This window comes from Balaenoptera borealis (assembly GCF_965194805.1).
Source record: "Balaenoptera borealis genome assembly, chromosome: 3".
NCBI lineage: Eukaryota > Metazoa > Chordata > Mammalia > Artiodactyla > Balaenopteridae > Balaenoptera > Balaenoptera borealis.
Window position 1 is genome coordinate 100,272,265 of NC_138866.1, and position 25,096 is coordinate 100,297,360.

At 39.5% G+C, this 25,096-nt stretch overlaps 1 protein-coding gene across 3 annotated transcripts in view; it reads left to right on the plus strand.

The window, feature by feature from the left end:
* TMOD2 (tropomodulin 2) overlaps positions 1 to 23,561 on the plus strand; it is a 45,171-nt gene extending 21,610 nt beyond the window's left edge. For all 3 annotated transcript variants that reach the window (XM_082387880.1, XM_082387882.1, XM_082387881.1), the window contains 6 exons: positions 1,118 to 1,204; positions 6,991 to 7,121; positions 8,681 to 8,788; positions 15,861 to 16,004; positions 21,317 to 21,461; positions 23,394 to 23,561. In XM_082387880.1, coding sequence (XP_082244006.1) covers positions 1,118 to 1,204; positions 6,991 to 7,121; positions 8,681 to 8,788; positions 15,861 to 16,004; positions 21,317 to 21,461; positions 23,394 to 23,428 — 650 coding nt within the window. In that variant the 3' untranslated portion in view covers positions 23,429 to 23,561. The remainder of the gene's footprint in view (positions 1 to 1,117; positions 1,205 to 6,990; positions 7,122 to 8,680; positions 8,789 to 15,860; positions 16,005 to 21,316; positions 21,462 to 23,393) is intronic.
* Positions 23,562 to 25,096: the final 1,535 nt, after the last annotated feature.

The following is a 25,096-nucleotide window of genomic DNA, read 5'->3' on the forward strand; positions in this document are numbered from 1 at the left end:
ATATTTGAACCCCTCTCAGAAGTCACTGCAGGAGTTGAGGCACCTGCATCTGACACATAGGAAGTCATTTAACGTTTGTAATAGGTAAAGTGTAATTATTATCCCTATTTTACAGATGGGGAAACTGAGCCTCAGAGGCATTTAAAAACTTCTCAAGTCATACAGATAGTACATGACAGAGCTTGGATTTAAGCTCTGGCTGACTGCTCCTGACTGCCACTCTAAACCCCTAGACTCGCTGGTTCTGAACATTTGCCCTTTCTCAGCTGTACGGGCTGCCCCCCTCCTTCTAAGGTATAGATTACAGTGCATGAGGAGCTCAGGTGCGCCTCTGCCACCTGTTGGCAGACTATTCTGGGATCATTGCCCAGGCGGCCACCTGTAATTTCTCACCTGGAATTTCCTTAGCAAAGGGAAAGCTGGGCAGTTGCAGTTAGAGCATGCTCAGTGTTGTCACCCCAGTGCTGTCCCCTGCATACTGTACTGCCCCCTGGTGTAAGTTCCATGTAGTACAAGAGACTCAAAAATCTCAGCCTGCTTATCCGACTTTCTATTGTTGACATCTCTTATCTCCCACCCTGGGATGTTCTAGATGGGAAAAGAACCACTCTTTTTGGTACTGAGAGATGGGAGAGATGGGGAGGCTTACATTGAAAAAGGCCTATGATCTTTCTGCTCTTTGTCTCTGAAAAAACTACATGCCATAGTCTGTATTATGTTAGATCTTAAACTATCCTTAGACTCAGTCCTACGTTCACATTTTACAGATGAGAAAACATAAGGGATGAATCTACTTAATTAACTAGGACGTCTATGCAGATTTTCAGTGTGGAGCTGTGACGAGACCACCGTCCCTCAGATCCTACATGATTCTACACGTATAGATGTAGAAAGACATGTGAAGATTGCTAGTGGTCTTGGGAGGAGGGTTTCTTTTTTTTTTTTAATAAGCTTATTTCATACTATACATGTGTCATGCACTTTGCAAGGCAAGAGGGTCTAGAGACTTATCTTTATGATATGAAGAATTGTTCTTCGAGGGGCAAATTAACAATGTGGACATCTTAACACGCTTTCTCAAACTTAAGGTTTATTCACTGATTATCTTTGCTTTCAGCTGTTCTTGGAGTACACAATTTGCTCAACAATCCCAAGTTTGATGAAGAAACAGCCAGCACGAAAGGCGGCAAAGGGCCTGTGAGAAGTAAGCTGACATGAAATCTGTGGTTTTATGAAACTTGGGAGCCTCCGGGTGTTGCTGGTAGGAAAGAGGCCTGTTGACTGGGCCCACTGGGGAGTCCAGAATTCTTTTAGGCTTTGAAGGTGGATTTTGCCAGTTTACCAAGGATCACTGGGCTCTGAGCAGTCAAACCAGGATAGACTAGCCAATACTGGGAGCTCTGTCTGGCAGCGTAACTAGTACCAATCAGTGTGTTTTGCCCAGAACACAGTCTTGATAGGTCTGTTCAGTCAAAAGAGAAAATTACTGATAAAAAAGGTTGCTTAGTCAGCACAAAATGCAGAGTTTTATGTTCTTAACGATGTTTTAATTAACTATATAGTATCAGATAAATTTCCTACTCTATTCGAGTGCCTTTTTGTCTCATAACGGATGTTTGTCATTAGAATTTGAATACCCGCTTCCCCCAGAGAGCATGAAAGACACACTGGCATGGACTTGCTGGCACAGAATATACCAGAGCGCTATCTTCTATGTCACCATTTTCTGGAGAAACGTACAATTCACTGGACTCTCTCATTCATCAGTCATTTACTAAATACCTGCTGTTTCAGGAATGTTCTAGGCTTAGGTACAAAGGCAAAAAAGATGGTCCCTGCCCAAAGGAACTTATCTATCCGTGGGAGGGACGGATCAGTAGAGAGGTAATTTCACTACAGTGTGATCCAGGTGCTATGAAAACTCACAGAAGATCACAGCTTTTCTTAGATTAATTATATTTTATTCTCTTTGATGGTGATTTGGGCAATGCTTTCTCGTCTCAGCAGTATATTTATCAGTCGCTGTTTATACTGGGTAATTTACCCAATGAGCAATATTCCTTTTATTTACCTTCTGTTTTCTTATGCATACAGAGGAAAAGTATTCATCCTTTTAATTTCAGTATCAAAGGATAACATTCTGACAACATGTTTGTTATTAAAAGTCTGGTGGGCTTCCCTGGTGGCGCAGTGGTTGAGAATCTGCCTGCCAGTGCAGGGGACACGGGTTCGAGCCCTGGTCTGGGGAGATCCCACATGCTGTGGAGCAACTGGGCCCGTGAGCCACAATTACTGAGCCTGCGCGTCTGGAGCCTGTGCTCCGCAACAAGGGAGGCCGTGATAGTGAGAAGCCCGCACACTGCGATGAAGAGTGGCCCCCGCTTGCCACAACTAGAGAAAGCCCTCGCACAGAAACAAAGACCCAACACAGCCATAAATAAATAAATAAATAAATTTAAAAAAAAATGGTCCACATCAAAAGTCTGGTGCATAACCTTCTGGGCTTTTATACATACACATACACACACATATCATTAACTTTTTAAAAGACTTCATTTTTTTAGAGCAGTTTTGTGTTCATGGCAAAATTGAGAGAAAGGCACAGAGATTTCCCATATACCCCCTGACCCTCCACATGCACAGCCTCCCCCATTATCAACATCCTGCACAGAGTGGTACAGTTGTTACAATTGACGAACTTACATTGAGGCATCGTTATCAGCGAGTCCATAGTTTACATTAGGGCTCACTCTTGGAGTTGTACATTCTCTGGGTTTGGACAAATGTACAATGACATATTTCCACCTTTACAGTATCAGGCAGAGTAGTTTCACTGCCCTAAAATTCCTCTGTGCTCTGCCTATTTACTTCTCCTTCCCCGCTAACCTCTGGCAACCCCTGATCTTTTAACTGTCTCCATCATTTTGCCTTTTCCAGAATGTCATATAGTTGGAATCATACAGTATGTAGCCTATTCAGACTGGCTTCTTTTACTTAATAATCTGCATTTAAGGTTGCTCTGTGTCTTTTCATGGCTTCATAGATCATTTATTTTTTTTATTGAGATATAGTTGATGTACAATATTGCATGTTACAGGTGTACAACATAGTGATTTGCAATTTTTAAAGGTTATACTCCATTTATAGTTATTATAAAATATTGGCTATATTCCCTGTGTTGTATAATATATCCCTATAGTTTATTTATTTGTACTTCTTAATCCCCTACCCCTGTCTTGCCCCTCCCCCCTTCCCTCTCCCCACTGGTAACTACTAGTTTGTTCTCTGTATCTGTGAGTCTGTCCTTTTTGTTACACTGACTAATTTGTTTTATTTTTTAGATTCCACATATAAGTGACATCATACAGGATTTGTCTTTCTCTGTCTGACTTATTTCACTTAACATAATACCCTCCAAGTTCATCCATGTTGTTGTAAATGGTAAAATTTCATTCTTTATTATGACTGAGTAGTATTCCGTATATATTATCCATTCATCTGTTGATGTACACTTAGGTTGCTTCCATATCTTGGCAGTTGTAAATAATGCTGCTATGAACATTGGGGTGCATGTATCTTTTCAAGTTAGTGTTTTTGTTTTTTTTCAGACATATACCCAGTAGTGGAATTGCTGAGTCATGTGGTAGAGATAGATCTTTTCTTTTTAATGCTGAATAGTATTCTGTTATCTGGATATACCACAGTTTATTTATCAATTCACCTACTGAAGGACATCTTGGTTGCTTCCAAATTTTGGAAATTATGAATAAAACTGCTATAAATGTCCGTGTTCAGGTTTTAGACATAAATTTCCTGCTCCTCTGGGTAAATATCAAGGAGCCTGATTGCTGGATCTTACGGCAAGATGTTTGGTTTTGTAAGAAACCACAAAACTGTCTTCCAAAGTGGCTGTACCATTTTGGATTCCCAGCAGCAAAGAATGAGAGTTCCTGTTGCTCCACATCCTCACCAGCATTTGGTTTTGCCAGTGTTCCAGATTTTGGGCATTCTGATAGATGTGTAGTGGTATCTCATTATTTTAATTTGCATTTCCCTGACAAATATGATGTGGAACATCTTTTCATATGCATATTTGTCACTTGTATATCTTCTTTGGTGAGATATCTGTTAAGTTCTTTGGCCCATTTTAAAAATCAGGTTGTTTTCTTATTGTTGAGTTTCAAGAGTTCTTTGTATATATTGGATAAGTCCTTTATCAGATGTGTCTTTTTTTCTGATTTTTTTTTTTTAATGAATGAAAGATTTTTAAAAATTCTATAGTGCTTTACAAATTTCAAAAGTTTCATACACACGATTTCAAATAATCCCATAATAACTCTTTTTTTCCCTCTACCCCTATATTGCCCCTCCCCTCTTCCCTCTCCCTACTGGTAACAACTAGTCTGTTCGCTATATCTGTGAGTCTATCAGATATGTCTTTTGCAAACATTTCTCCCAGTCTGTGGTTTATCTCCTCATTCTCTTGAGAGTATTTTTCGCAGAGTGGAAATTTTTTACTTTAATGCAATCCAGGTTATCAATTCTTCCTTTCATGGATTATGCCTTTGGGGCTGTGTCTAAAAATTCATCTCCAAACCCAAGGTCATCTAGATTTTATCCTATGTTATCTATCTGTCTCATAGTTTTGCATTTTATATTTAGGTCTGTGATCCATTTTGAGTTAATTTTTGTGAAGGGTGTAAGGTCTGTGCCTAGATTAACTTTTTTTTTATGTGGATGTCCAGTTGTTCCAGCACCATTTGTTGAAAGACTATTTTTTCTCCACTGTATTACCTTTGCTCCTTTGTCAAAGATCAGTTGACTATATTTATGTGGGTCTATTTATGGGTTCTCTATTCTGTTCCATTGATCTATTTGTATATTTTCACCAATACCACACTGTCTTGCTTTCTATAGCTTTAAGTCTTGAAGTTGGATAGTGTCAGTTCTCTAATTTTGTTCTTCTCTTTCAATATTGTGTTGGCTATTCTGAGTATTTTGCCTCTCTATATAACCTTTAGAATCAGTTTTTTGATAGCTACAAAATAACTTTCTGGGATTTTGATTGGGATTGCATTGAATCTATAGGTCAATTTGGGAAGAACTGACATCTTGACAATATTGAATCTTTCTATCCATGGAATATCTCTCCATTTAGTTCTTCTTTGATTTCTTTCAGTACAGGTTTGTAGTTTTCTTCATGCAGATTTTATATATATATATATATATATATAGTTAGATTTATACCTAAGCATTTAATTTTTTAAAAAATTTATTTATTTATTTATTTATTTTTGGCTGTGTTGGGTCTTCGTTGCTGCGCACAGGCTTTCTCCAGTTGCAGCGAGCGGGGGCTACTCTTCATTGCGGTGCGCGGGCTTCTCACTGCGGTGGCTTCTCTTGTTGCAGAGCATGGGCTCTAGGCGCGCGGGCTTCAGTAGTTGTGACGCACGGGCTCAGTAGTTGTGGCTCGCGGGCTCTAGAGTGCAGGCTCAGTAGTTGTGGCGCACGGGCTTAGTTGCTCAGCAGCATGTGGGATCTTCGCGGACCAGGGATCGAACCCGTGTCCCCTGCATTGGCAGGCGGATTCTCAATCACTGTGCCACCAGGGAAGTCCCTTTCATTTTTCATTAACATTTTTTTCAAGTTGTGATTCTCTTCTCTTATCAGTACCTGTAGGTTTACCTCATTCTTTTAATGAATAGATAGCATCATATTATGTGATTATGCTATAACTTGTTTAACATTTTTGCATTGATGGACATTTGTTTATCATGTTTTGCTGTCGCAAGTAACATGTCAGTGAACATCCATGTATATATATCTTCATATATTCATGCTACTTTTTCTGTAGATTAGACTTTTAGATATAGAATTGCTGGGTCATAAAGTATCCACATTTTATATTTGAATAGATAATGCTGGGCTTCCCTGGTGGCACAGTGGTTAAGAATCCGCCTGCCAATGCAGGGGACACGGGTTCGAGCCCTGGTCTGGGAAGATCCCACATGCCGCAGAGCAACTAAGCCCGTGCGCCACAACTACTGAAGCCCACGCGCTGTGCTCCGCAATAAGAGAAGCCACTGCAATGAGAAGCCCACGCACTGCAACGAAGACCCAACACAGCCAAAAATAAAAATAAATTAAATAAATTTTAAAAAAAAGATAATGCCAAATTACTCTTCCAGAAAATTTGTACCAGTTTACATTCCCACCAACAATGTATGAGGATGCTTTTTCCTCCACATTGTTGCTAACTCTGAATATTATCTTTTCACATTTTTTGGCTAATCAGATGATATCTCATTTTTAAATTTCAGAGTTTAATTACTTATTATATTTTTTGGTTGACTGATAGAGATTCCTCTGATCATTAGTTGTTCATTTTCAATTGGGTTGTCTTATTGACTTGTCGGAGCTCTTTGTATGTTGGGATATGAACCCTTTGTATGTTACATATATTGCAAACATTTTCTGTTAACTGCTTTTGAGAATTCTTCCATTCTTCTTTTCTATTCCTTTCTCTTCCCATACCATCCTCAAAATTAAAGCTCCAAAATGGAACTCAAAGGAGGGTGGGCCAGGGGAGGATTAAGGTTTGGGAAATACAGAGACTCATTTTTTTGCATTTTAGATTCTTTGGTTTGGTTATTATAGTCTGAAAGAGGTCCATATGGAGCAGCAGTAACTACCCACGGATATTCTTTTGGGTGTTGGAGTTTGCTGTAGGGCCTCCTGCAATTTTGGCCCCATGGAGCATCAGCCACTGAGACTTCTCATTGCAGGTGAAAAACACCAACCTTTGAGGCTGTAACTCAGAACCATACCATTCCTGTGCTTGCTTAGTTGAGAGTAAGCTTACTGTCATTGATATCAGAGTATTATTGGAATCAGAGCATATGAAAGGAAGGTCATTTTGGGGGACGTCATCTCTGATTTTTATGGGAGAGCCCTTACATTTTATTTTTAAAATTAAAACTTGTGTCTTAGATGTGGTCAAAGGTGAAAAGGTCAAGCCAGTATTTGAGGAACCACCCAATCCCACAAATGTGGAAGTAAGTCTGCAGCAGATGAAAGCCAATGACCCCAGCCTGCAAGAAGTCAACCTCAACAACATTAAGGTATTTCATTACGATTGTTGTCCATTGAGGTCAGAAAACTTACTGGAGATGACTGATTGCCTGTTTTACAGCTGTTTAAAATTCTGTGTACTCACTGGATTTTGAGGCACAATATCCTATTTGAAAGAAATGGGTTTTAAAAAAAGAGTGATTCCTAGAATTCTTTGGAAAGAATCACAGTACTTGTGTTATACACAGTGTATTAGTTATCTACTGCTGAGTAACAAATTACTCCAAAACAACAAACAGTTATTATTTCACATAATTTCTGAGTGTCAGGAATCTGGGAGTGACTGGACTGGGGTGTTGTGGCTCAGGGTCTCAAATGAGGCTATAGTAAAGCTGTCAGCCAGAGCTGCACTTGTGTGAAGGCTTAACGAGGGCACAGAAATCCATTTCCAAGATGGCGCAGTCATGTGGCTGTTGGCAGGAAGCCTCAGTTTCTCAGAACGTGGATCTCTCAATAGGGCTGCCTGAGTGTCCTCACATCATGACAACTGGCTTCCCCCAGAGCAAGTGATCCAAAAGAAAAAAAGAGAGACTAAGCTGGAAGCCACAGTGCCTTTTATGACCTATTCTCTGAAGTCATACATTGTCACTTCTGCTTTGACCATAAGTCACGTCACTCTCAAAGGGAGGGTAAGATGTGTGTGTGTGTGTGAGAGAGAGAGAGAGAGAGAGAGAGAGAGCACTGCCTGACATCTTTTTTGCTCATTCTTTTTGGGCCAATTTCTAGCATTTAATAATATTAACTGATTTTTATTAAGTACTCGCTATGTGCCATATCCTTTGCTAAATACTTGAAATTCATTATTTCATTGAATCCTTAGTGGGACTTAAAGAGGTTCAGTTGCCCACAGTCACAGAGCTGGCCTGTAGTGCTCTGTGAACTCACATTAGCCTCTAGCTGTGCCCCGTATTGTCTGCCTCCCCAGTGCCCAGTACTAGGCTAAGTGCTGTGGAAGAGGAAGTAAGGGTCACGCAGTATTCATTCTGAAGAACTTAAATTACGAGAAGAACACTAAGCGAATAATTACAACACAATGTGGTCAGCCCCCACATGTGGAATTGCAGGTAAGGAAAATTTTGATCCTGCCTAGGAGAGCCAATAAACCAAGGAGGTGATAATTCTGCTGGGTCTTGAAGGCTGAGTAGGAATTAGAGCAAAGGATAAAGGAATTTCTAGGCAAAAGGAAAAGCATATCTAAAGGTATGGACGAAAGAAAGACCATGGGATGGTAAAAGAATGGCAAGCAGGTCAGTCTGACTAAAATATAGAGAATGAAAGAAGAAAAGAGGAAAGTGTGCTGTATGCATAATTTGGACAGTAGGGTAAACAGAGGTGATGCCAGAATGTCACATTGTGTTAGATTCCCTTATTGGACACTAAGTGGTGCTATTTGGCTTAGGATAGTTTGGTTGCTAGAGAATGGGTGATGAATGTCTTTTAGAGAGACTAACATCTAAACATACAAGGTATTTAAAAGCTGTTGGTCCTTAGCTTGGGGTGAAGGTGCTGCAGAATGATTCATCAAGGATCTGTGTCTTCCTCATCTTAGAACATTCCAATTCCAACCCTGAAGGAATTTGCAAAGGCTCTGGAGACCAATACTCACGTGAAAAAGTTCAGCCTGGCCGCAACCCGCAGCAATGACCCTGTGGCGATTGTGAGTAAAATTCTTAGAAATATAACATGAAAATATTTAATTCATTAGAAGCTATTTTTAATTTGTTTTATCAATTAACAATGTTCAGATCGGGTAAATTTATTTTTTGTATAGTTAATAAACAAAATTAGTTATAATGAGACAGTAAAACAAGAACCCAACTGTCAGGCACCTTGAATTCACTAGAATTTTGTTAGCACTACACTTTTTGGAGAAAGGAACAAGATGAGATTTGGTATTTAGCTAAATAAATATTTAGATTTTGTTCTGCGCTTAGTACAAATTTTCTGAAACGTTTGTATCTACAGTAACATTCTGTCCCAGTAAATGGATATTATGAGACACCCCCCCCAAAGCCTACAGGAACTCAGCCCATATAAAAAGTGTTAACATATATTTCATTTTAATCTTTGAAATGGATTAATGTGTCTCAAAAATATTTTGAACAACCCAATCTTTGAAACATTTTTTGTTTGATACTGTTAACCAGAATATGAAAAAAATAAAATAAACAACCAAAAGCCCTATTCCTTCTATGCACTTTAGATAATTCAGGTAAATAAGGAAGCCCCTGGACCCAAGTAAATACTACTGCCATTGCCATCATCAGTGTTAACCCTCCTATTAATAGCTCCCATTTCTTGAGCAGTTAGTAAATGCCAGTGCTGATCTCTGTGCTTTACTCACATCATCTCACCTAATCCTCACTATAATACAGTGAGGTATATACTATTATTAGTTCCCACTCTAACAAACGAGCAATTTGAGGCTTCGAAAGGTTAAGTAACTTTTCCAAAGTAACACAACCAGCAAGTGGCAGAGCCAGGATTCACCACCAGGTCTTTCTTGTTCCACAACCAGGATGCCTAACCACCAAGCTATGCTATATTTACATACTGGCTCACTGTTGTACATTTGCTAAACTATGGCAGTTGTCAGAAGCCTGAGCATCAGGCTACGTCAGTGGTTCTACAGCATCTGATTCTCAGCACTTGAATTAAGCTAGAAAAACGAAAGTTTTCTTGACTTGATGATGCGATTTAAAGTAACATGTCTTTTGGAAGATCTAAAAGAGCATTAGGGACTTCCCTGGTGGCGCAGTGGTTAAGAATCCGCCTGCCAACGCAGGGGACACGGGTTCGATCCCTGGTCCGGGAAGATCGCACATGCCGCGGAGCAACTAAGCCTGTGTGCCACAACTACTGAGCCTGTGCTCTAGAGCCCACGAGCCACAACTACTGAGCCCACGTGCCGCAACTACTGAAGCCTGCGCGCCTAGAGCCCATGCTTCGCAGCAAGAGAAGCCACCGCAATGAGAAGCCCGTGCACTGCAACAAAGAGTAGCCCCTGCTCGCTGCAACTAGAGAAAAGCCCGTGTGCGGCAATGAAGACCCAACGCAGCCAAAAATAAGTTAAAAAAAAAATAGCATTAAAAACGGACAACATGAAAGTAATGACTACCCATCACAGTGTTGGCACAGAGTAGATGTTTGAAAAATACTTGTTAAATGAATGAATGAACATGCCCTCCAACCTCTCAGCATTAGACAATATTTCCATGATGACGATAGCAAATTTGAATTAAGCACTCATGTAAAAGAGGGGCTAAGCTACAGAACTGATGTTTTCACCAGCAATTCTTACATATCTAAATTAGTAGGTTGAAAGCAGTTTTGAATTTGAAACCTATCATTAAAATAGCAAAAGAGCAGAACTAGATTATTGGTAAGGTGAATTTAGCAATTTAAGGGTTCTTATCTATGTATGATTTTGTGTTATAATCTCTGCCCTTTAGTAGGCTTGTTTTCAATAAAGCAAAAATATTCACAGTACATTTTGTAAGTAAGTAACTAAAGGGATAAATAAATGATTTGTCGTTTCTGTTTAATATATTATTTACAGTAAAATGGCAGGGATGGAAATAGTGTATAGTTCATTGTCAGCACTACTAGTAAGCAGTCTAACTTCTACTCTAAGTCAAATAGATAACTTGCTAAATGGACTAAATAAATTTCAAATATAATAATCTCTTTGTTACTGTTTTTAATCCAACAACTATGTATTGAATGTATGCCATGTGACAAGCAAACCATACAACTGCAAGGAAAAACTATTATCCTTGAGGGTGTGAAAAGAAAAGCCTCTTTCAGCCTTATGCCTGGATGGCTTCACATGGTCCAGCCCTCACCTGGCTGACCTCAGGTAGTTCCCCTTTCAGCTGTGCTACAGTCAGGAAAGAACTTTTCTGTAGGTTGTAATTTGGTTGATTACCCCACAGGCAACAGAGATATTCAGACTGTGATTATGGCTGAACTTGCTGTTGAGAACTTGCTGTTGTCTCAACTTGCTGTTGAGAATTACAAATCAGCATTAAAGCAAGAGCTTCAAGAGACTTTTCTATGTAAGGTTCAGAAACAGATTCAACAAAGTACTTGTGGGATTATTGTGAATATAGGCCAGCTATGTGTATGTGAGATGACATTATCCCCATTTTACAGATGTGGCAACTGAGGCTCAGAGTTTGAGTAATTTAACTAAGATTACCCAGCATGTGGCCAAGCCAGGAAGCAAACTTAAGTGACCTGTAATCAAATTCAGTTTGCCATGCTCCAAGCACTTCCATATAATCACACCTATAGCAGGGAGTATTAATGAAACTTGCCACAGTAATGAATGCCGATGTAGAGAAAAGGCCCAAATATGTAAAAAAATGCTATTATGTATTATTAACAGATATGCCACATAAAAATCAGAAGTTTCGGACAGCACTGTCCAATAGGAATAAAATGAGAACCACAAATGTAAGCCACATGTTTAACTAAATTTTCCAGTAACCACATTAAAAAAAAAAACAAAAAAAAACGGTGAAATTAAACTTAATAATGTATTTTATTTAAACCACCATATCCAAAATATCATCATTTCAAAATGTAATGTAAAGATGTAATGAGGTCTTTTACAGTATTTTTCCATACTACATCTTTGAAATCCAATGCATGTTTTACATTTACAGCACATCTTGATTCAGAACAGACGCTTTTTAAGGGCTTCATAGCCACCTGTGTCCTGTGCCTACCACTGGGATGGTACAGGTTTGGACAGTGCGGGAAACTGCTTTTCCGGGCAATTCTATAAAGTACTGAAAGCAAAACCTTCTCTTTAAAAATGTATTTCTACTCTAATTATTTATGTAACCTTTAAGAAATCTAGTCTTTGTTTTACTAATGTTATTATCCCCAGCACGTGTAACAGATGCTCAAATATTCGCTGAACTGTGGTGAACCTGGGCCTACAGCCCAGCGTTATGTTTGGCTGGATCTCTCTTCCCTGTTTTGTTCAATATGTGAAAAGTGTTTTCTCAAGTTTAAAAGAAATTGGCAGGATCACGGCTACTTGCCAAGAGGTCCTGCAACTTTTTTACAAAGGCCTAATTGCTCTGACATTTTGTTAGTCTAGAAATAGAAGTAAATCCCAAAGCTTGGAGCGTCCATAAGGAAAGGCTTGATGCATTCCCTTCTGGGGCTCTAATTAAAATGCATACACTTAATTCTAACTAAAGACCTAGCACCGAATAAATGCACTTTAGTTTACATGGTGTACAATAACATCAGTCCAAATCCTTGAGCTTCCTGGTAGTTCAAGCAACTGCTTGACTAATACACAGGATTGATTATTCTTCTAGTCCAGTGATTGTCAACTCAGGGTGATTGTGCCCTCCAGGAACATTTGGCAGTGTCTGGATATATTTTGGGTTGTCATGACTGGGAGGGGTACTGTTGGCATTTCGTGGGTCTCGGAGACTGCTAAACCTCCTACAATACACAGGACAACCTCCCACAACAAAGAATTATCCAGCTTCATGTCAGTAGACCCGAGGTTGGAAACCCTGTTCTTGTCCCAAGTTGGATTCCTTCTCCTCTTCCTTCTTCTTGTCTTTTCTGCCATAAAAGCAGTTAAAATAGTTCAGAAGTTCCTTGTTCTACTCCCCAGAGCAATCACTGTTAGCAGTTTGTTTTTCATTCTTCTTATTGTCTGTATGACTTTAATTAAAGTGGTTTTCAATCCTTGCTGAACATTAGTCACCTGGAGAGCTTTTCAAAGATGCAGTTGTAAATCAACTACACTTCAATAACAAAAAACAAAACAAAACAAAAAAACAACTGTCCAGGCCACAGCCTGAGATTCTGATTTAATTCATCTGGGGTGGGGCCCACGCACTGCTATATTTTTTAAAGCTTCCAGGTCATTCTAATATGCAACCAGGGTAGAAAAGCACTAATATACATGCACTTATATTTTTGATTTCTTATCTTAGACAATTTTTGATTCTCCATTAGAAAAGATGAGGGCAGTTCTGTACTCACTCTCCCTTCTATTCCTCCTTCCTTTTCTACCTCTGAGTTGTAGTTATTCTATCATTTCACACATTTGAGCTTTATACATTTTATGTCATTATATTCTGTTATGTATATAGGTTGACTCCAAAAAAATTAAAACATCACCAGCATTTACAATTATCTGGCTGTATAAATATATAAATCTCTGTTCTCATGGGCCTTAAAATCTGGTGACTAATGGCAGTCTGATTCTTGTTCCTTTGTGAGTAAATTTTTCTTGCTAAAAACTTTTAGGACTCTCTCTTTTCTCCTGGAGTTCTGAAATTTCACCTGTATGTGCCCACATATGAGTCTTTTATTTAGTCTGCTGACCATCCAGCAGGTTCTTTCAAATAAAAACTTGAAGCTTTCTTCAACTCTGGGAAATTTTTCCCTATTATTTTATAGTTTCTTCCTTTCTGTTGTCTTTTTTTTTTTTTTGTGGTCCTTCTGAAACTCCAATAAGATGAATGTTGAGCTTCTGGATCTTTCCCTCCATACCTCCTAACATTTCTCTTGTATTTTCTCTTTGTCTTTCACTCTACATTTTTTAAAACATCCTCAGTTCCGTGTTCTAGATCACCAACTTGCTCTTCAGCAATGATCATTTTATAATTCTAAATGCCCATTGCTTTTTTAAAAGAATTTTTATTTATTTATTTATTTATGGCTGTGTTGGGTCTTCGTTTCTGTGCGAGGGCTTTCTCTAGTTGCGGCAAGCGGGGGCCACTCTTCATCGCGGTGCACGGGCCTCTCACTGTCGCGGCCTCTCTTGTTTCGGAGCACAGGCTCCAGATGCGCAGGCTCAGTAGTTATGGCTCACGGGCCTAGTTGCTCCGCGGCATGTGCGATCTTCCCAGACCAGGGCTCGAACCCGTGTCCCCTGCATTGGCAGGCAGATTCTCAACCACTGCACCACCAGGGAAGCCCTGCCCATTGCTTTTTAAAATTTCAATGTAGTACAGATTTTCAAAACTTTTTCTTGTTCTTTGTCCTCTTTTTTAAAATATATGTAATAGCCAGTCTTTATTTATTTCATGGCTACAATGTTTTTTCTTTCTCCTTTTTCTTTTCTTTTCTTTTTTTTTTTGAAGTAGGGCAGGGTGGAGAGAGACTATAACAATTAGAAGTTTTACATATTTCTGTTTTCTGAATAATCTCTGTTCCCTGTATGGCGTGTTCTCCTGTTTGGTCAACTTGGCTTTTCTCTTTCATGGTGTTGGTTTTCCTAATATGTCTAGTAATCATTGGTTGTCTGGTCATATTTCCAAACAGAGAGCAAAACTGATTTGTGTAAACCGGGACTATTTCCTCTCCTGTTATGTCGATCTGGTTCACCAACAGATCTCTCCCTTATAAGGGAAGCCCCTTTATGTTTCTCCATTTGTTACCAACTGACAGGCCACATATTTTATTTACTAATTATTGGCTCTGCCCCTCCTACTCAAATATAAGCTCCCTAGAACAGGGATTTTTGTTTCTTCTACTGCTAGCACACAGTAGAAGCCTGATAAATAGTCTTTTTTGGTTGAATGAGTGAGTGCAGGCAGGTGAATTGATTGGCGGCCTTCCCTGCAGTGTGTGCATGAGAAGCTGGCAGGCAACCAGGGAGTCCTCTGCAAGTGCTCCAGTTAGTAGGGCTTCACTCTGCAAGGGATACATTTCAGTATATTTCCTTCCTGGGCAATCGCCGCCTCTCCTCTCCCTTCTCCGACACAGTATCTGGTGGAAGATCTGGAGGTGCCTCAGTTTCTGCACTGCTTCTCTCTTGGGACCTAGCACCCTCACTAGAGCCTCTTCCTGGGAGATTTCTCACTGATGGTTATGCAGGCAGTTGCTCTTTTTCAGGGAAGCCGCAGGGAGGGATGGTGTGCTCGCCACCTGCTCTAGCTGATCCACCTGTTCCTAAGGGAGCTCTTTAATGAGACACCCTAATCAGCTCTTACCTCTGGCATCTCAGGCAATTTTGTGCTAATTTCTCCACCAATCTTTCTGTTTTCTGTGTTTTAGCAATTCTTCAAGATAATGGCCCTCTTTTTTTGTTTTCTTGCACTGTGAGAGTTCCAGCCACTTAAAAATTATATCTTTTCTTCATGACAGTGGGAAACTTTGGGAATAAAGGGAGCAGACAGGTTCATGTGTACAGTCTGCTGTCTTGAACTGGGAGGAGTCTTTAGCAGTTCTGCCACTCTGAGTGTTGATTTTGTTCCAAAAGTTATCTTTGAAAAATCCTGATTTGTGATGACCTGAAGTAGTGCCCAAATGCTAGTCAATGATAAATTTTTATCCATTCATAGTAAAAGGGGAATAATTCTGAGACTATGTCGTTTCTACACTTTTCCTAATGTTAAAATGCCTTTTCTCAAAAAAAGAAAAAAATTGACAATGATAACAGATGGTAGTGAGTTTTTTTTTAATGTCCTTACTTAATAAAACAAAGTTGTTAATTCTATGTCAGTATCTTTTTTTTTTTTTTTTAGTTTTGCATGTATATGAAATTCATAAGTCTGGACTGCTGAACTGAACTATCTTTTTGCATTTTTTAATTATTATCTTTGTTACTTGGAGGTGAAAGTATGATTTAACTAAGGTTTTCTTTAAGTACTGTAAAAAATATTTATTTAATGTGGGGGTGGGAAGCTTAGTAAATAAATCTTCAGAAACCCTAATGGTTATTTTCTTTTTCACATAATAAGGCTTTTGCAGATATGCTAAAAGTAAACAAGACCTTGAAAAGTCTAAACATAGAATCCAATTTTATCACTGGTACTGGGATCCTGGCCCTTGTAGAGGCACTCAAAGAAAATAACACCTTGACAGAGATCAAGATCGACAACCAGGTGAGTTAACGCACAGGGTACATGTGAAAGGGAGGAATACCACAATGGAGGGAGTTAAAAGACAAAGTTCTGTGACTCGGTTTGATGTTCTGGCTTTCTGGTAAATTATGACAGCTTCCAGCATGTGGAGGGTGTGTGGGAGAGCATATTAATGATTAAACGGTGCACAGTGGGGAAGCCTGAGACAGAAAGCTCTCCCCAGCCCTGCGCTAGTCAGGCACCAGAGGAGGAAAAAGAGGAGATGGGGGCAGAGGTGTTGACAGCTGCTTTGTTCAGCCTTCATCATCCTTGCCTCTTAGCAGGAACTTCAGCGCAGTCCTGCCCCAGCCTTGCTGTTGCCTCTCGCTGGGACTATGAGAAAAGCAGAGTGGCCACACCCAGAAACAGACTCCTTGTCCTTGGTTGGAGGCTGCCAGAGCCAAAAGAGCAGTCCCGGGCTCCTGCTGTCTGGTGCTGGACACAGAGCCTTGTTTCAAGGACTCGGGGTTCTAGTAGATGGCCTGACTTAGAGTAGTAGTCCACACCCACAGTGTGATCACAGTCTCAGCTCTGTTGCAGCAAGCCTCCAGGTCCCACCAACAGCCAAAGCAAGCCGCTTTTCCCTGGAGCCACCCCCTCCTGTACCCCGAAGACCTCTTTTTCCCAGCGTCAGCCTACAGTGTTGCTGTAGTCGCTCTGCTGGTTTCAGCTGGTTCCTGCTCTCAGACAGCAGCTCTCAGTTCTCAGCATGATGCTGTGCCCTTCCCCTTTGGCTACAGGGACATGTCTGCAGTGGGATTCAGTGAATCTGCGAGGTCTAGAAACTGTATAGTTGGAATAAAGGGCCTTGGAATGGACCAGAAAGAGGAGAAAGCAAGGAGACTTGTGCTGTGAGCATTCCCCTGTGGGGTGACGGGACGGGCAATAGGGGAAGTGACCCCTGCATGGCTAGGAAAATCCCTGGTCTAGACCCTCCAAGATGTGATGAAACCCCAGGGTCCCACCCAAGACTATTGCCTAAGCCTGGAGACGCCCAGCAGATCCCATGAATAGTTCTACTCTCCTTTTTGTTTTTTTTTTTTTTTTTGCTAACCGGAACAAGTGGGCTGTTTCAGTGCAGGTCCTCTGTCCCTAGACTCCTCCTGAGCCTTGTTGCCAGGGGAGCAGGAGAACCCCACCAGGAGACAGGTACTCCCTCACTCTCACCCTCCCTAGAAGGGATGCATTATCAAAACAGCTTTCCCTTGCAGAGGTGTGGAGTGAATCCCTGGGAATGTGCACACGTGGCTGTACACATTTAGGAAGCTCGCTCCTGTGTATCCTAATGTGTCCAGCTGCTAGTAAATTAGGGAGTGGGAGAGTAGGAAAACAAGCTAGAGGGAAATATTAAGTGAGTGAAAAGAAGTGATAGCTCAGGGATATATATCAAATAGGCTAGTATCAGGAAGAAGTTATGAGGACTCTTAGTAAATATTTCCAGGAGTGCTAAGACAGAATTGGATACCTCATTCCAAAGTATGTTTAACTTTCTGTGTTGGTTCAGGCCATTGTGAAACCCCATATCTGAAATAATGTTCACGTACTTTGTTACCAGTTCCTTGTAAGATACTACCTAGTTAGGGTTGCCAGATAAAATACAGTTAAATTTGAACTTCAGATAAACAATGAATTATTTTTAGTACAAGTATGTCCCATGAAACATTTGGGACATACTTATACTAAAAAATTATTTGTTATTTATTGAAATTCAAATTTAATTGTGTGTCCTGTATTTTTATTTACTACATCTAGCAACCTTATACCTATTAAATGAGCTGAAATCCTGAAAATTTAGAATAGAGTAGCTTTTTAGAATGCATGTGAAGAAGACCCTGAAATATAAAGTCTGCTCTCTTAAATCCCTCTGAAGCATCAAACCTCATCTCCCGTCCTCAGTCATCTAGGGATGGATTTGTGTAATTTTTCAACTTTCATCTTGCAATATGCTTCTGAAATGGCTTCTCTTTACTTGTGATAAGAAAGAGTGTTAAGTTCTAAAGCAACTGGAAAAATTATTTGCTTTATTCCAATGAAGGAAATTCAGACTCAAAACTTCTCTTCCATCCAAATTTTCTTCATTGACTCATAGACTGTTAGAAGTAGACCTCAATTTCCTCATCTGTACAGTGAAGGGTTTGAAATAAAATAATCTCTAAGACAGTTTCCTCAGGAAGGGCCAGCAGCTGAGGCCAATTTAGCATCATTGCAGCAGGCAGCTGCACCAAAATGAAGGCCTGCTGAGAATCCAGCACTGGCGTGAGCTGCCATGACTAAGCTCCAGGTAAACAAGTGATGATTTAATCAGGTGCCCCTGTGAGAAGAACAATCAGTGATGCATATTAATGAAACAGATGGGTAACTGCTAAATAAATTTGAGTAGAGAAAAAAGGTCACAAAAAAGGTGATCTGAAGGACTGCGTGCTTTTGTTTCTTTTTCTTTGTATTTAGTGACTTAAAATAAAAAAGAGAAACATCCAAATTATAAGAAATTTTGGTGCCCATTTGCTGCCCTGGGTTTATACAACACAAAAGATCTCAAATCAAAAAAAAAAAGACTCAGACTGAGAAAGAAAGATGCTCTATGCTATACTACTTTCTCCCCTTCTTTTATATGCCCTCCTCCCAATATAATTTTCTTCGGCTCTTATATCCTTTTATCACCACAGTATGCTCAAGCTGTATATTACCCAAATCTAAGACTCCAAATGCCTAAGATTTGTGAGGGGAAATAGAGGGGTGTTATGTCATCCCCCTCAGTCAGCTACATCCATCTTGAGCTCCTTCTGCCCTTGGATAGCACCTTTGGCCGCCCCCGGGGGCATAAGCCATAACTACGGCAGCCCCGACCTTAGCTCAAGTCTCAATCTCTAATACAGCCCCGTTGTTTGAAAGTGTGTCATGAAGTAAAGTTGCTCATGAAACTTTAAGGTCAGTATCTCTTACCTTTTTTGCTGCCTCTCCCTCCCATGGCCCTACGCTGCTGAGAACAGTAATCTCTATACTGTGGATACCCAGAATTGTTATTTTCTGACTGGAAATATCACATTTTGCTCATTTCTTGGGGAGAGACTCATTTGACAGGTTGCTGGATGAAAAGAAAGAAGAGGAACAGAGTTAAGCCTTAGAACTTGCCTAGAACACAAAAATTCCTCCATTAACTTTTCTTCTTCATCTGCTCAATACTTAAATTTTCCAAATTTAAAAGATATATATATATTTAAATATATCTTTTAATATATTACATATTTTAATATATTTAATATATTTAAAAGGTGTGTGTATATATATATATATTTAATATATTTAATCAAAATTGCATGATTCAGGCACAGACATAGACTTGGCAAAGCTATAGGGTCCAGAAACACACCCAAGTACACCTGAGAATTTTGCAGCAAGGTAGTATTTCAACTCAGTGGGGAAAGAATGAAGTAAAAGATGGTGGGAGTACTCACTAGCATTTTTTAAAAAATTTCTATTGGAGAATAGTTGATTTACAATGTTGTGACTCACTAGCATTTTGGAACAAAATTACGTTGGGGCTCTATCTTAATTCTTCTACTAAAATTCATTCCAGGTAAAATGAAGATTTAAATATTAAAATATATGAAATCATAAAACAAATGGAAGAAATGAGAAGTAGAGAGGCTTCCTCAACATGACATAAAATCTAAGAGACTAATAAATTTGACTATATGAAAATGAAAAAAGGTCTTAATCAGAAAGTCAAAAGACAAACTGAGCAAAGTTTTTTTAGCATGCTTGACAAAGGGCTAATTTCCTAATATATAAATTTTAAAAACAGGAACCACAAGCTGGTAGAAAAATATACAAATGACAGAGGTTGGTAGTTTCCAAACAAAGAAATATAAATGCATAAGAAAATTAATTGTTCTTAGTCATAATTTGAGAAATGCAAATTAAAGCAATTAAATAAATACAAGTGAAATAAATTTTTACCCCTTAGATTGAAAAAGGTGAAAAAGGTTCATAATATCCCATGTTGGCTAAAGTAGGGAACACTAGCTCTCCAACACTATCAGCAGGAATAAAAATCGTCACAACCTTTGACGGTAAGTCAGTAATTTATCAAAATTTGAAACATGCTTACTCTTGGGCCCAGCTATAATTTGCCCTACAGGCACACTGGCAGAAATGCCCCAGGACGTACTTTGTGTGCAAGGGAAGTTCACCATAGCATAGTTTGGAATAGGAATGGAAAGGAATGTAGCAGTCAGTAGAACATAGCTAAATAAATTATGATCACTTACTACAATACAATGCTGCGCAATTGTTTACAAGGATGAGGGAAACATACTTACCTACATGAAAAGATGTTCTTAATGTTAAATGAAGAATAAAAACATGTTTCAGAACAATATGCTAGTGTGACCCATTTATGTGAAAAAAAGCGTAGATGTGCATGTGATTACGTAGACATATGAATGCACAGAAAATGTTTCAAAGACTACATGCCAAACTGGCTTTCTCTATGGGGAATGGGAATACTGGGGAAAGGGAGCTTTTATATTTTATACACTTTTTTTGTTTGTCTTTTCTTTGTACTTTCTAAAAAAATTAATGAATATAGTATGAAAAAATATACTATGTTCCTTAAATTTAACTGTAAATTCCTAAATTTACATGCCCCATTTTTTAACTCTACTTTTTAAATTATTATTCGATGTCTCAACTTAAAAAGCAAACAGACAAAAAGCCTCTTTCCACCAACTTAAAAAACTTAGGGGATTTTCCTGGAGCCCAATAACCCCTTCAGTGTTCAATAATTCAACTAGCTACAGTTCAAACCACTTTAATAAAGCCTCTTGAGGATCTCCTAGTGAGACTGTTGGGAGAGAATGGCCCATCTTCAGTTATTTTTGGATATGGACCCCAGAACAGAAAATTCCATAATTGGATTGATTGCTATAAGACAGTGTCACTATTAAAAAAACACCCTTTGTTTAAACAGCAGGTACTGGGGTAATTGGAAACACCAAGTATTAGTTTTGCTTTAATTTTACATCTGGAATTGTCTTTTCCTTCATAAATAATTTGCTTAGTCTTTTCAGTTTAACATGCCAGCAGATTCAGCTGTCTGTTGGATTTTGCTTCTCCTCAAGGAACAGTTCTCAAATAACTGTATGAGAGAAAATACCTCAAGTGATTTTGTCCCTTTCAATTTGAGACTTTTGCCTTTTTATCCAACAAATAGCCATGCATCTTTCCCATGCGAGTAACTGTTTCCTCTTCCTTCTTGGCCATTCTCTGTATGTGTCCACACCTGCAATCAGAGGCAGCAGTTGGGAACAGCCGTAGAGATGGAAATTGCCCAGATGCTCGAGGAGAATTCAAGGATCCTCAAGTTTGGATATCAGTTTACCAAGCAAGGACCACGTACAAGAGTGGCAGCTGCCATCACAAAGAATAATGACCTGGGTAATGCAGCCATAATATGTGCTGTTAGCAATTAGAAGAGCAGGATGACCATTCATTTCTCCAGATATAACATCTCACAGATACCTTTCCACTGGCCTTTGGTGCCAGCCCTTCATCAGAAGCACATTATTACATGGTCATCGGAATCCTCATCATCTTCACAGTGTTTAAGTTTTATTGTAGCATTCTTTCAAGAGGAACTGTTTATTCTTTTTTTTCCAGACAGGCTTTGATTTTTGCTTGATTTCCTTTGTGCATTTACTTCTCCTTTACTTACTTCTTACACATAATCACCCTCTGTTGTTATCTACACCACAAGATGGACACAGTGACATGGAAATTCCCAATTCACTTATGTTTGACTCCTGACTGTGCTTTTGTACTTGGGGTTAAATATGGTTATTGGTGATTTACATGTGAAATAACCTAACAGAGCTATGTTTTATAAAGGTTAAACTCAGAAGTAGCTTTTTCAGTTAGCCTCTCTTTAATCTTTCCTGCTACCCACTCTTTGCTGAGGACTTCTGTTAGAATGAGGTGAGGCATGTCCTGGTCAACCACAGCAAAGAAGAATGGGACTGATTGGGAAGGCTTGGTCTGGGGACATCCCAGCCACCTGAAGCAGTGTGGAGCAAGGCCATCCAGGTGCAGACAGTCCACTTGGCAAGCAGTCTGCCAATAACAGAGCTCAGTCCCCAGTCTGAGGTTCAGGGACAGAATGCCGGACCTTGGACAGGGAAACTGGACAAGGTGTCCCGCCACGTATAGAGCTGGCCATGGAGAGGGTTCAGATGGTGGACAAGATGGAAGCTGAGGGTTAGAACCAGAAGGGGGCAGGTACATGTTAGTGTCCTGTTTGCTGCCCAAGACCCTGAGGCCCAGCAAAGGTGCAGTGAATGGCACCCAGAGGCTGGCCAGGCATATGGCAATGCCTGCCTCCAAGGTGCAAAGGGTGAGGCTCAGGGGGCAGCCCAGCAAACAGGGCTTTGGGGAATGATTAGAGCAGCAGTTGGAAGATTCCTGGGAAAACATGTGGGTCCTCATCTGAACAACACGGAGAGCAAAGAAAAACAGGCAAAACAAGAGGTCTGAAGTAAATGGAGAGGCAGTCCTGAGACCAAGAGCGGCAGCTGTGGGCAACAGCTTTTGTTGAATTTTCTGCAGCCGAGCAGGAGCAGGCTGGGCTATTTAAAGTGGGAAGTTGAGGCAGGGCCACAGCCAGGGCACCTTTTCTTTTTTTTTTTTTTTTTTGCCAAATCCAGGAAGATTGGAGCAGCCCTCTTCCTATCCACCAGAGGAGCCTGCAGGTGGGGAGGTGAAAGGGGGAAGAAGAGGGTTGCAGAAACTGGGAAGGCAGTCAGGGCAGCTTCTTTGATACTAAGTACCAGATTAAAGGAACCTTCATCTCTTGAGTTTGCTAGCCATCTGAATCATACCTTCCTTGGAGGTTGATACTTCGAAGTTTCCATTTAAAACAGATTTAGAAACTTTAAATTTCTGTTTGCAGCTCCTCCTGGTTTTCAATCCAGAATCAGAACTGTGAATGTGTCATCCTGGGGAGTTAGTTATAGCCAGTTGGTGACTGAGTTACACAGAAGCTGAGAAGATGTGTTGTGGATAAGTAAACATGAAAATATTTAGAAGTTCACTGTTTCGTGGGTTTGTTCTGGACCTTCTACTCCATAGAAATGGGAAAGCTCTAACATTCAAGTTCCCAACTATCAGACTTAGCTTTATATGAATGTAAATTACAAAAGGCACTAGACTATTCTATCATTTCCATTTATTGCCACGGGTAGTCAAATATTGAAATTTTTGATAACTGTATTCTCAAGTGTGTGAGATTGCTATTCTGTGTGATTATTGTTGTTTGTCTGAAGTTTAAGAAATATTCCTTCATTTTGTCTTTTTAAACCTTTCTTTCTCACCTAGTTCGTAAAAAGCGAGTTGAAGGAGACCGAAGATAAACTTCCACAAGAAGAGGAAGTTTCACCATGGTGGCAATTTCAAAACAAAAGCTCTTCTCCTTCTCCATTGGGACCATTTTATCAAAGGTTGTTCATTTCCGTTAACCACACAACTAATAATTTAATTGTTATTCTTTTTTAGCACTACGTATTTGTCTTGGATTTTTAAACGTATACAATTGTTTTATTTGCTCGTGGGCACCTCTGGCAACTTGCACCAATGGACTTATGCAGATCTTAGTGGGTGACAACAATTGAAAATGGTTTAGTGACTTTCATATTAGGTGGTCTTGCTTTCTTACATGAACTTTTTTTTTTAACCATTGAAAGGAACTTAGTATATAAATGTGTTTGTAACTGTGATTAAGATAGAGGCCTATCTCTGTTTACATGCATAGCTTTGAGTTAGGCTAAATACGTCAGAAGTGTTCTGCTGACCACATAAGAAGTTAGTATTGCCAATCTTTCACTGGGTGAAAAAATGTGACCAACTTAACACAAATTCTCCCTTAGTTCCAGAAAAATCACTAAATGCACATGCCCTACTGGTTGAAGATCAGTGGTGTCATCTTCATAAAAAGAAGACAGCATTATGATACATAAGCATAGCTTTAGCAAATAGGTATGAAATATTCTTTCACCCACAAAAATAGCTTCAAACCAGACTCACAAGTAGCAAAATGAATTAGCATGCCTACTTTTACTGATTATTCCACGTAAATTCGATCTTTAACATCACTCTATGGATAACTTTTTACAAAGATGTTTTAAAGTTTTCCAGCCATGATGGCAAATTTTTAAATTTTAGCAAGAGGGAAGCTTTTAAAATAGTACATTCCTAAAAAAAACAATAATAATCGCACCTTAAGGTTTTCTGTTACACATGATTGCATTATTTTGGCAAATTTTAGAAGCATTTATTGCTTTGTCTTTAGGGCAACAAGATCACAGGATGAAATGTGAACATTCAAGTTAATTATACAGATTTTGTCCACATGGCATGATCCATCCAGACATTTTCAAACATCAGGAAAAAATATGAATTATCGTTTATCCAGATGTTTGTCATCCCAAGGACAAAGCCTGTGAAAGTACGACTGAGATGATTGCATGGTAGATGCATGAATCTTTTCATCTAGCAGTGCACCGGTGCGATATTAAGCTAAGGAAACATGTGACTGCAGCCTTTGGCACCAGCTCACAGGTCGTTGTAACTGTCAGTGCCTGAGGCTGGACTTGGTGACCCTCTGACACTGCCTTAGGCACCTCTGCCTCCCTTCCCCACCTCCTTTCCTTCCAATTCATTCTCTTTTTTCTTCTTTTCCTTATAATTCTGAGCCTTGTAAAGGTGACATCCTTTGTCCTGGTGACAACTGGATCTAAAGAAGTTGCTGACTCAGGCAGAAGGTGGGCCCAATCCAGAATTTACTAAGTAATTGAGTGTTCCTGAGTTGCTTGATAGCAGTAAAACAAATAAATGAAAAAACAATTCATATGTTATTCTAGTTAGTTTATAAAGCACATGGAAACTGTTTAGGATGGAAAGCCCTTATAAAATTGAACATTTACCTGTATTATAAGTGCCCACATCTCTATCTCTAAAATCCTTTGGAAAAGAAAATAGAAGAAAACAAAATAAAATCCTTTGAGACATAAGGATATTTTATA